A 12,358-nucleotide genomic window follows, 5' to 3' on the forward strand; every position below is an offset into this window, starting at 1 on the left:
ATAAGATTTACTTGAAATCTGGTAAGGAACGGTTGCTTGAGGAAGCAACTCTCTCTCTTCTTCAAGCAATTCAATTCATGTTGCCACGTCAGAGTCCTCCAATGGTAAGAAACCAGGACTTGAGTTGCTTCATGGGACAAGCAACTCCCATTAGAGTTGCTCTTAGTTTCTTCTTTATGTAACCCAAAGTATTTAATGATATATCAAATTCTCTAAACTAGTACTTTCTCTAAACGAATATATCTCTAGTGAGAATATTTACGATTGTTCTGTGTGGAATCAATCATACATATGAAATGAACTCATTACACAAACAAAAATCTTATTCTATGAAAACACACTAAAAGCTAAACACCTACAAAGCACTAGCTTCGATGGCAGTATCAAACTAGGCGAGTTCAATAGCAAGTTGATTACCGTCAACTAAACAGTTGTAGAAGCGCGTATTTAATTTGTTATTGAAACACTAATCTACAGCCATAAAGTTTGTGATAATTGTCATGTGACTGGTCAATTTTGGGGGGCCGGCAGTGAAATGTACAAGGAAAAAGATATTAAGATAACCTAGTAAATTTCTAGAAACCGAATCTGATACTCTTGTCTTGCAAGTTGAAATACTTATTACATGTTTGGGTAAAAAAGAAAAAAAAAAATTTAATAAATGCAATAGAAGGGAAAAGAAAAAAAGAATCCTTAATTGATTTGATTGAAGAGGTTATAGAAGAGAACAATAACAACTTGTTAAGTTTGCAAACGCAGAAGGGGGAAAATATTTAATGGAGATCAGATAGAATATAAAATATTATTTAAGACAATTTAATCGATATAGTCTAAAAATAATAAATTAATATCACTCTTTCAAATCCCCTCGATATTGAAAAAAAAAAATTAAATGAGAGAAACTTAAGCCTCTTCAATTTCTTATTCTCCAAGTTTTTGAACTAAACCAAGATAAAATTAAAAAATAATAAAAAAGATTATTTCCCTCTATTTTAGCTAAACTCACTATAAATAGAGATTGTTATAGAACCAGGTAACATGGATTCGGACATAATACAAACACGAATACGATGATACGATAAAATAAAAAAATATAAGATACGAGGACACGATATATATAATATAAATAACATGTCAAAAATATTATATTAATATAATAATAACTTACTAGGTCTCAAAAAAATTATTAAGGGACATCATATTCATAATTTTCTTTTTAAATCTCAGATCTTCCTTTCATTATTTTTATTTTTATTAAAAAAAATTATTTTTTATTAGTGAAAGTTAAGTAAGGAGAGATAAAATAATTTTCTTCATTATTTATATTTTTATCAAAAAAATTTATTTCTTTTTTAAAAAAGCTCAAATCTTTTTTTTATTATTTATTTATATTTTTATCAAGATTCTTTTTTTTTTAAATCTAAAATTCTCCCTTTTTTATTTTATGCTTTTATTGAGATATATATATATATATATTTTTTTTTAAATCTCAAATCATTTCTTTTTTGTTTCTATTTTTATTGAGATTTATTCTTTTTTAAAAAAATTGAAATTCACGTATTGAATAGTACATTAAGATGGAGACGTATTCATTTGCAGGTGTCCATGCGATGAAGACACATTAGTTTTGTAGGTGTCTGCAATGAAGATATGTCAATTTCGTAGATGTCTACAATACGTCAATTTTGTAAATGTGTATAATGGAGACGTGTCTAATTTGTGTAGACATGATTTGTCGAAGTGTCCGAAGTGCGTCCATGGTATATCCGCTCTATAAGAGTGTCAGACTTAGAGACACAACAATCTCATGCCGTGTCCATGCAACATAGGCATTGAACACAGGCATGGACTATATATTTGGAGGAGCTCAAGACATAATGGAAGGTGTAATTATCTTCTTCTTTTTTTTACAAAAGAATAAAGAACATTGGTCATGTTCCATGAATTCCAGTTCTAATGCAAAGGGTAGGGATGAGAATAAGTCGAACCTTAAACAAAGTCTATAACTTGACCCTTTTAAAATTTGACCTAGTTTATTTAATAAAAAAGACTAAATTTAAACTTTTAAAAAAAATATTTGTATAAAAAAACTACACTTAGATTATAAAAGTCTATTAGACATGATAGATTAACCTATTTATTTTTATAATATAATAAAAAAATAATATATATATATATAATTTAAAATGTAAATAAATTTATTTATTTAAAAAATATCAATATTTAAAATATTCTTTTATATAATTGTCTTTTTTTTATTATAAATCTATAAACTTACGATTTGTACTACATCAATATATATAACTAAGCATGAATTGTCCAAAAGATGATTTATTTTTTTCTCTCATATTTCATTTAAAATTTAAATTTTACTAATATTGAATAAACTTTAATTTAAAAATAAAGTCATTTATATAATATAATAAAATAACTAATATACATATATTATTAAAAATATAAATAAATAAATTTATAAAATAAATACAAATTATCAATATTTAAAATATTTTTTATATAATTAATTTTTTCATAAGTTTATAAATTTACAATATGTACATAAATATATGTCAACATACATAATTACACTTAAATTATTCCTTCAATAGAAAATAATTTTCTTTTTCCCCTATATTTCATTTAAAATGTAAATTTTAATAATATTAAATAAACTATATTTTAAAAATAAATTTATTAATTTTTAAAAAATTAAATTTATTGATCTAAGTAACATCGTTAATGTAAATAAATTAATAAGTCAGACAAGATTTTATAAAGGCCAAGTTAGTCTTACAAAAAAAAAACAATAAATAATAAACTTTAACTTTATAAAACAGACTCAGTCTATATATTTAAAAATATAGTCTAATATTGCATATTTCCATTCCTACCAAGGGTAATGATGCATGCAACGTGAAGAATTTAGAAAACTTAACCAATATTTGCACCAATGATCATAACTAAACAAATCAATTGGATTTTTCTTTCATAAAATCCCCCTTCTATTTCTCCTCCTTCCATTTCCACCTTAACAAACAGACAGTTAGGGTGATGGAATGGTAGCCATAGACCAGGGTCAGGAAGGCAGCCAATAAAATAATATAATTTCCAAAGCCAATAATAATTGTTGCACATTCAAAGTCACAAATCTGTGTGCGATCGGAGTAGGCATCTCATTCACTAAACTCGACCACAATTGATATTATGACATTGGCAGTAGAGATCACAAAGGATCGACAACAATGAACGCAAAGCATGCTCGACATTTTAAGCAGAGGATTCAGAGAAGTTGGTAACAATTAAAAATCCGTAGGTCGCACCCACTAATCCTGCAACTCACGAAAATATATGTTGAAGTTCCTAAATATAATGATCTGTGGCTCTCCCTCCCAGGTATACGACATTTTGATTTATACACTCAAAGCCTACTCTACTAAGAAGGATGCAGTAATCTAGTTCTTCCATACTTTTAGAAGAGCTCCATTAATTGCTGTGATACATCTGCATCAATGTGAGAACCAATATTAATAACCAATAAAGGAAGATTCAAAATACATGTCAAACTTAATAAACTACAATGGACTTATCTATTGCTATTGAACCAATAACTACAGAACAGAACTATACATCCAGCAATGTTACTTGATAATTATAATGGGGAATACCTTGAAGAATGGATGGTGTTGTCTGGAACTCTTGCCAGATGTTCTGATAAGCAGCGAGATCCATGTTCAGAAACTTGGCCGCAAGATATGCAGCTCCAGCAGCAATATGATGGGGTTTAAATTGAAGCCACAGCGAGCTCCGAAGCCTACAAAACATTTTTCAGCGTCACAGACTAAACAAGACAGTCATCACTACAGCCAGCATCGCTCAACACAAAATTTAGATACATAGATATACATAAATAGTCAAACTAACCATCAGAGGCACCAACTTAGCATATGTTCCCACCATGACAGATCATGTCAGCTATTAAAATGAGCAGTAATATGAACTAGACAATACAATAGTATTTAACATTCATACCAAGAGGAAAACAAATTTATTAACTTTCCTTACCAACTAGAAAAGCAGCAACTCAGGAAGAATACAATTCCAAGAATCTGTGCAGGATTGCTGATAAGAGTACCAAACTATAGCAATTTACATTCATCTAGAGAATTTATCAGACTTCCAGACCCAACTCTGCTGAGGGAGCTCTAAACTCCAGAAATTTATGCAACTAAAATAACAAAGCATGCATGGAGTGTTGTGCTGCATATTGCAAACAATTGAATCATTCAAAGCTAATGCCAATGCCATATCTTCTCAATATTTTGACCTGGAGAGCCTTGCTACCATGCACAATTGCTCGTTGTAATGTTTCAAGTGCAACTTATTCAATACACTATTGAACAAATCCAGTGAATGTCCATGTTGCAGGTGTAATTGTGTAAATTACAATTTTAAAAATCATTACATAATATAAAACATCAAAAAAGAAAAGAAAAGAAAAGAATTTTTGAATTTCCCTTGCCCAAAAAGAAGAAATTGATGCAAAAAGCATACATGGAAGGTACAAGAACATATATGTCCCATGTTCTAAGCACTTTCTATTTTTTTCAACTTAGAGGTCCTTATTGTGATCTGAGGGGAGATTAAAGGGACTTGCGGCTCTCCATCAAAAGAAGGGATACTACTAAAACCAAACCCTAACCAATCTAGTACTATTTTTAAAAAGTACAAATTTGCAGAACAGGGTATGTAGGCTTATGACAAGGTATGTAGGCTGAACAGAACCACTACATCACATCCACCTAAATACCAACTGGCCTGTTTTTAGTGAAACAAGGACTAAAACAGAACGTAACAAAATAGAACGGGAGAAAGAAAATGTTCCTCTTTTCAAATCCTCCTTGTCCTTCAAGATTGAGCACAGGCAATGAAGTACATTACTTTTCTTATGCAATGAAAATATTAATTGTAAATCCAAATGGAGAAGAGAAGGATAAAAAGAAGGGCTGCTTGGCACAACACCAATAGGACTAGTACAAAATTTCCTTAGGTAATGACAAGAGAGCCACTGTCCACAACCCATCCCCACAAACTGACAAAGAAGGATTTTAAGTTGTGCAAACATTTGAGTAATTCAACTCAGATGGAATCAAAGCTCTTTCATATATAATCCCCATTGAAATTTAGCAGGCCCACTGTACCAACATATAACACTAGTACCATTGGTATTGATATTTCATGAAGATGCAGGGATTTAAATAAAGATCAACCTCTCCAGCCAATAACATTTCCAAAGAACTAAGGCTGACATAAAAAAAAAATAAAAAAAGACTACTAGATGCCAAATGAATGAAAGCATAGTGAGTCAGCTTCAGTATTACATTTTCCGAGGGGAATGGAGAACATGAGCATAATTATATTCAACAAACAATTTGAGAACTTCTATAGCTAGGAGAGAAATACTACATAAATAAAGGACAAAGTATGATCCTATAATCAAAGTTACTACTAAGACAATTTATTGACTGACAATATATATATAAGTTTTAAGACATCTTCAAATGTTTAACACATGTATCTAACTTAATGGCTTCTCGTGTCAGATTTTCAATAACTTTGGCTGCAACCCAAGTGTTAACATGAAGGAAGAGCTTATCAAAATTATAAATAACAATGGCCACCTATAAAGAGTACACCCTCATTAATGTTAAAACTAACAAATTATTTGCTCTTCACTACAAGGAAGTGAATTCTCACAATTTTGAGTTATCAAACAAACAATAACAAAGACTTGTCCCACTACGTGAGATAAGTTAACAATTTTGAGTTAAAAAATTCAAACTTCTTCTGTTCCAAATAAAAGCCATACAAATTTTAAAGTTTCCATTCCCATTACAGACAATAATGTGAACAAACAAAGGAGAAACTTTTCAACAGGTGATTTGTACAAGATGGCATTAAAAGGACCAAGATATTTGATCTTTTTAGAAAAGAGAGAGAGAGAGATTGTTAGGTTAAAATTAGAATAAATGTCAACATATATTCATATAATTTAACATAAAATTTTGAACAATATCATCCAATCATTTTTCACACATCATTTAAGAATATGATTTTTTAGGTAGTTTCATAGTCAAACTTTTTTCCATATACATCAACAAATCATTGGATAGAGTGTAAACATCTTATGGATTGAAAATAGAACAGAATTACAACCAAATTTAAAACACCTGTGAAAAAAGAATCAAGTTTGATTAAACTAATTCGTTTTGAGTTACCCAAATATTCAATGGGGTTGGAAATGAAGGGGAAACTAAGAAACCTTTCAAAAACCCAAAATTTGGCAATTATATTACTGACCACAAAGGAAACACTTTGAAAGAGAGAATTCTATCAGCAAGTTTATCCTAGTAACTATTTTCTCACCAGATCAATACACACATACTGGCAAGTGGTTTCTTTTCATTTAAGAAAAGGAAAAAAAGCAAAAACATAGTACTAGAGACACTGACTTTTCATGTTGTTAGTGTTAATTGGAACAGTGAGAGCTGTTAGGACATCAGTCAGCTCCTAGGCTTAGTAGTCATGGTAATAAATCTTAAACTATTTTGATTAATGAGTAATTATTAATCAAAATTTGTTTCAGAACAAGATTCTTTCCATGTTTGAATTTAAGACTGGTCGCTTCTCTCTTTTCTTTTTGATGGTTTTTGATTGTCAGGTCATTTTATGATCTTTCAAGTTTCAACTCAAGATATTTAAAATTATAGAGAGCCCATTTAGCTAATGAATCAGCATATACAAGGTGTTTGAGGTTGGAGAGAAAATCTGAGTTGGGGGCTTAGGGCTCTTGTGGCTATCTTGGGTAGCCGAAAGAAAAGTTGAAGGGAAATATTCAAGGTAAAGCAATCCATTAGACATCAGCAGTTCAACTTCAGATGTAAAACAAAACTTTTGATGCACAGCATATCAATCCGCCAGATAAGAATATCATACAAGCCAGCACGTTAATCTTGTGAAGATCCTGCAATTATATGGATGCCAAAACAATCAATATCCCATGACAGTATAGCTACACAGAAGTTGGGCTAAAGCATAATATTGAGAGAATCAACACTATTTTGAACCAAAATTTAGAAGGGGAGACACCAAGGTATCTTCCAAGCCACTAGATCTCCAGACCTCAAGGCATTCTATTGCTTGAGATTTAACAACCAAAGCCCCATGTCCTGTTTCCTACACTAGGTTTTATTATTCCAGTCACTCTCACTTTGTTACATAAGAGCCTAGCAGAACCAACAAATAGGATACCTGAAGAGAACATCAGTCAATAGCTCAGACCAGAGCATAAAGATTTGAGGCAACTAGTTTTGTCCTAAAAGTGAATGGTATAAAAACAAACATCACGATTGAAAACATAAAGTATATGATTGAAAAATACGAAAACTCACCCTTCACTGACCAAGTTTAATGCCAGATTCACCAAAACAGTCTTTGATAGACCCAATTTGTTAAGAACAGAGGTAAGAGGTGCATATGGATGTTGCACGTTTAGTTCAAAATTTAAAGTAGTAAGTATCAGTTGTTCAGCCTCAAGCACCCGTTCACGATACTGTTCAAACCAATCCTGCCAAAAAACTCAAATCAAGTTAATATAAATGAAAGTTTACAATAAAAGTTTGACAAGTATTCAATTTTAAGAGAAATTTTGACTCATTTGAGTTGATATTCTATTCAATAAAAAAATACCTATCTAAAATTTTATGGTGAATCAGCAAACATATGCATGGGTAATTTTATAGGCATACCAGGCATATCCATATGAAAATTAATAGAGGCTATTATTTGGTTTGCATCTCTTCCAATGGTAATAATAAAAAGAGATTTTAGCTAGGTTGATCTATACTCACAACAGGAAATCGGTAGGATATCAAAGAAAAATCTTGTTTGTGTAGAAATTCACTGGATGTTCTCAATACATTGTTCAACGGGCGTGGAGTTTCCTCTGACTTCGCAGCAAGAAAAAGAGCAGCAGTAGCAATCAACTGTAGAAGAGATCAAAATTAATTGAAAAACAGCTTGGCCATAGAGATGCAACTTGAAGGAACAAGTTACAAATAACATTGCACAATTAATTTATATAAAATAAAAAGCACCAGCTGCAACATACAGATCCATAAAAAAAAAATTCTGTACATTTCTAACAGTAGAAAATAACTATGAATGATGTGGTTCTCACTGAAGCATTAAGTAAGAAATGTAAACGTGTATTTAGAGCCAGAGGACAAATAAAAACTCACAAATTTGTCATGGCAAGCATGTGATCGTCGAATAAAGAAACGATGGCACAGAACCATAGCTGTCCCGATGGTGGTTTGAGGCCTGCAAAATGAACATCACAAGATTTTATGCTAGTGCCAAATAGTATTAGGAAGTGAATTAAATCCACAAACCAAGATCGCATACTAACATCACTAGGAGTGTTCTTTTTTAAATATATATTTGAAGTTTAGGGTTTGAGAGGTGAGAGCTTGTAGTTATTGTGAGAAATGATAACATTTAACCATAACGAATAGATTAAATTAACGATTCAGATTGCGTTTTCAGTTGCATATCTCGTGTGATCTTTTAGAAACTTGTGAATTTTTAATTAAGAAGAAAAAAAACCATGTGACAAAGTTCTCATTTCTCACAGTAGCTACGAGTTTTCATCTGATAGGCTCCTTAAGTGTGTGTGTGTGTATGACCAATAATATGAATCTTACAGCTCAAGACGCATTCCAAGATTCTGAAGGAAGGCACAATAGGAGTAGCGCAAGTGTGTCTCATGATGTACATCAATACCATCTTTTCTTGATGGAGAGTGTCTATCAATCTCCTCCCTTGACATGAAAACAGGTTTATCATCTTCAAAAATAGAGCAGTCGAGCTTACAGCTAGTTGAAGTAGAGGCATCACCATCAGATCTTGAAGGAGGAGCTAGAAAATTACATGATGAAGGGTTATTGTCATGGATGGTGGGTGGAACATAGTATTTCTGACTTTCTTGCCAAACAGGGGCAGGATATTTTCTCCTTTTCAAAGATGACGCAACAGCATCATATCTAACATAATTAGCATGATCAGCCATGTAAAAATTAAAGGTGCAACCATGGTCCCCAAAATTTGTCCGGTTGTCATTGTAAATGTTAAAATTCCTGTTATAATAATTGTTCCTGCTTCTTTTCCTATTGTTGTTGCCAAAGTTGTTTCCATCACAGGTGGACCAGTGACCACTATGTAAATTACGATCTTCTGCTTGAAAATTCCGTGCAAAAGACATAACTCCTGCAAAATCAAATCATATGAACCAAAAAGAAAAAAGGGCATACCATTACATGCAGTCATAATCTCACCAATAAGGTTAATGAAACAAACAACAAATCATTCGATAATTTTCCATCCGAATATTGTTTATTTGTTGCAATAAACCGATACAACAATAAAATTCCAATCTGATCACAGGCACACCAACAACTAATGTTCAATTGTAAGAAAAAGAAGAAGAAACAACATAAAAATAACAAACTCCAATCATAACAACCCCAATTAATTTTTGTAACTTAGTACTGTTTGATATCAATCAATAAATCATCCACCTGAGGATTTTTTGTATTCACAAAACAGATAATGGTGAGATAATCTTGAAAATTGGGACATACAAAGATCAGGAACGTAAATTCCCGTTAATCTCCAGAAAATAACCGCAAGAGACATACAAATTACGTATGATTTACAACATCTGATGCCACAGAGAACGAAAAATGCATAATTGGAATGTGGAGATTTCATCAAGCAAATCATGTCGAAATTGAAAGAAAGTGATCATGTGAAAAGAAGAGAATTGGGAGGCACACCTGAGGAAGAAGCGAAGCCGATCTGGTGGAATGAGGATTGGAAGGAGAAAGAGGAATTAGGGTTTTGAAAAGAAGGGATGAGGGGGTAGCTAGCTTGTGTTTGAAGCTCAAAAAGCAAGGAATGAAGGATTATCTAAAACGGCATGCATCATCCACATTTTAAATGTTGGGTCAATAGGGTTGGTAATGGTAACCCAGTCCATTCCACTTTTTTTTTTTCTTTACTCTTGGTCTTGGATGCTTGCCAATATTTTTTTGTGTATTTTCTATTAATTTCAAAAGAGACCAAGATGCTTCCCAATATTTTTTGTATATTACTATTTAACTTCACAAGAGAATGCAATTCAGTCCCAAGACACATTTGAATTATTATGGATTAAAATAGGACATGTCCTTTCAAGACTTTCAAGTTTCAACCTTAAATGTATTGATATTTAATTTAACTAATATCATGTTTAGTATCACTCATTATATGTATAAAATTATATAAAAATAAAAATAATCATCAATGAGTATAATATATAAAATATAATATTTTTAAATATATATTAATAATTTAATTAAAGTGGGAGGATATATTTGTCTATCATCATTATAATATAAGTCCGTTACTATGTATATTTAAAACAAAAATATAAAAAAATTTAATAATTTAGGTAAGTCTTTTAGTCACTAAAATTAGATACAAAGAATGTAGGAGAGAATATTGTTGCCTAAGAGTGGGATAATACAATAAAGAGAAAATTATGTACACTTCATTTGTTACGAACGAAATAGTGAAAAAATAGTAAATAGGGAGACGAAATAGCAAAAAGAGAAAAATTCTTAATCGTTTGGTTGTCAACGAAAAAATTAAAAAAAAAAAAAAAAAAAAAACAAATGAAATCTACGCCTTTTGATTTCTTCGCAAATAAATAAATAATACGCGCTTAGAACATAAACATATTCAAATATTCAAATAAAACATTAGTCACATTCAAAAAAATCACTATTCACGTGAAAGAGTTTTTACTGATTTGAATAAATAAAATTTTTATTCAAATACGTTTTCTTTTGAAAACATAAACTTTCGACTTTTATTTGAATAAAATTATGATTATTTGAATAATAGTTTAAAATTTTATTTATTTAATTTAATTTAAACTTATTATTAATTAATTTTTAATCTAAAAATATTATTTTTAAATTATCATTTAATTTTAATTATTTATTTATTTTATTTCAGAATATTATTTATTTAGTTATATAATTTTTTATTTAAATGATTAAAAAATTTAATAATAATAATTAATTTTTAAAATATTTTTTTATTTCTTTTTACTGTGTTATTTATTTATTCTCTTTTTTTTGTACTTTATTCTCACTTATTTCTTTTTATCTTATTAAACATGCATAATATTATATAATATTATTTATTATCTATTTTTTACTTATTGTTTAATCAAACAATCAAATTTCTACTCTATTTTTTATATCTATTTTTACTCTTATATTTCTTTTTTATTTCACTTTATTCTATTTTTCACTTATTTTTCTTCTTTATTAAACACACAAATGGAGAAAATAAAAGAAAAAATAGAAAGAAAAAAAAATGATGTGGATCCACGTGTTTTTACTTTCAACTCGGGATAATATCAAAGAATATGCAGCACAAGGATTATTAAAAATTTATTATACAATACAACGTATTTAATGATACCATTGGTCAGCGCTAATGTAAATATTTAAAAACATATCACAGAAAGGGACTACACAAAAAATACCTAATCTATGAAAGTACGCCCAAAAGAACTTGCGTGTTCAATGTTAACAAGATGATCCAAACATTTATTTGCTTCTATATGAAGATATGCACCATTAACATTAACCAATGTTTGTCTTCATGGACAATAAACTAACTTTCATCCTTCAAACTACAAATCTTCTCTCAAATGATCAAAATGTCGATTTATGGTATTTATTGGATTTTCTCATGTAAAGTTTATGCATACAAAGTTCGTCTAAGCATGAAATAAATAAAGTCTTTGTTTTAGACTTTCTTTAAAAGAAAAGTTTTTATATTAATATTTATATAATTTCTTCAAGAGCTATTTTTTATATTTTTTTAAATTCATTCTAAAAAAATTATTTATAAAAGATATATAAATTAATTATTTTTTTAAAACTCATCTTTAAAATATTTTTTAATTAAATTATTATTATTATTTTTAAAAGAGGAGGGTTCAAACGACACCGATGTAACTTTTATTAAGTGTTACACCGCTCAATAACTTTTATATTAAATACAAATTTTGTAAATTCAATTGAGTGGTGTAACACTTAATAAAAGTTACACCAGTGTCGTTTGAACCCTCCTCTTTTTAAAAATATCATTTTAAAATTTAAAATCTAATAATATGTTGAAACAACCATATGTATTATGTTTCATCAAATAAAGTAATTAACTATTGACCTAAAAATAAATGTCT

At 29.7% G+C, this 12,358-nt stretch overlaps 1 protein-coding gene across 4 annotated transcripts; it reads right to left on the reverse strand.

Annotated features, from left to right (window-relative positions):
- Positions 1 to 3,080: 3,080 nt before the first annotated feature.
- On the reverse strand, positions 3,081 to 10,049 carry LOC109795332 (cyclin-T1-3). 4 transcript variants are annotated; one of them, XM_020354790.3, is made up of 7 exons: positions 9,891 to 10,049; positions 8,760 to 9,321; positions 8,295 to 8,376; positions 7,905 to 8,039; positions 7,446 to 7,621; positions 3,663 to 3,808; positions 3,081 to 3,498 (listed from the first exon to the last, which is right to left on the reverse strand). In XM_020354790.3, the coding sequence occupies exons 2-7, from the start codon at positions 9,314 to 9,316 to the stop codon at positions 3,467 to 3,469; spliced, it is 1,128 nt and encodes a 375-aa protein (XP_020210379.1). In that variant the 5' UTR covers positions 9,317 to 9,321; positions 9,891 to 10,049; the 3' UTR covers positions 3,081 to 3,466. The 4 variants fall into 4 exon arrangements, 3 of the variants coding, with proteins under 3 accessions (XP_020210379.1, XP_020210380.1, XP_020210381.1); XR_002239546.3 differs by lacking the exons at positions 3,081 to 3,498; positions 3,663 to 3,808 and adding exons at positions 4,213 to 7,018; positions 7,177 to 7,305; XM_020354791.3 differs by lacking the exons at positions 3,081 to 3,498; positions 3,663 to 3,808 and adding an exon at positions 4,213 to 7,018.
- Between the last annotated feature and the right edge of the window lie 2,309 nt (positions 10,050 to 12,358).

The sequence above is a fragment of the Cajanus cajan genome, chromosome 7, assembly GCF_000230855.2.
Source record: "Cajanus cajan strain Asha chromosome 7, NIPB_CcT2T_4, whole genome shotgun sequence".
Taxonomy (NCBI): Eukaryota; Viridiplantae; Streptophyta; class Magnoliopsida; order Fabales; family Fabaceae; genus Cajanus; species Cajanus cajan.

Excerpts from the sequence above, each read along its gene's own strand:
- LOC109795332 (XM_020354790.3), bottom strand. The coding sequence starts at position 9,316 with ATGTCTTTTGCACGGAATTTTCAAGCAGAAGATCGTAATTTACATAGT. Across the intron at positions 3,809-7,445 it reads TTAAACTTGGTCAGTGAAGG|GCTTCGGAGCTCGCTGTGGC; the intron begins GTGAGTTTTCGT and ends AATGTTTTGTAG. Across the intron at positions 3,499-3,662 it reads AACACCATCCATTCTTCAAG|ATGTATCACAGCAATTAATG; the intron begins GTATTCCCCATT and ends ACATTGATGCAG.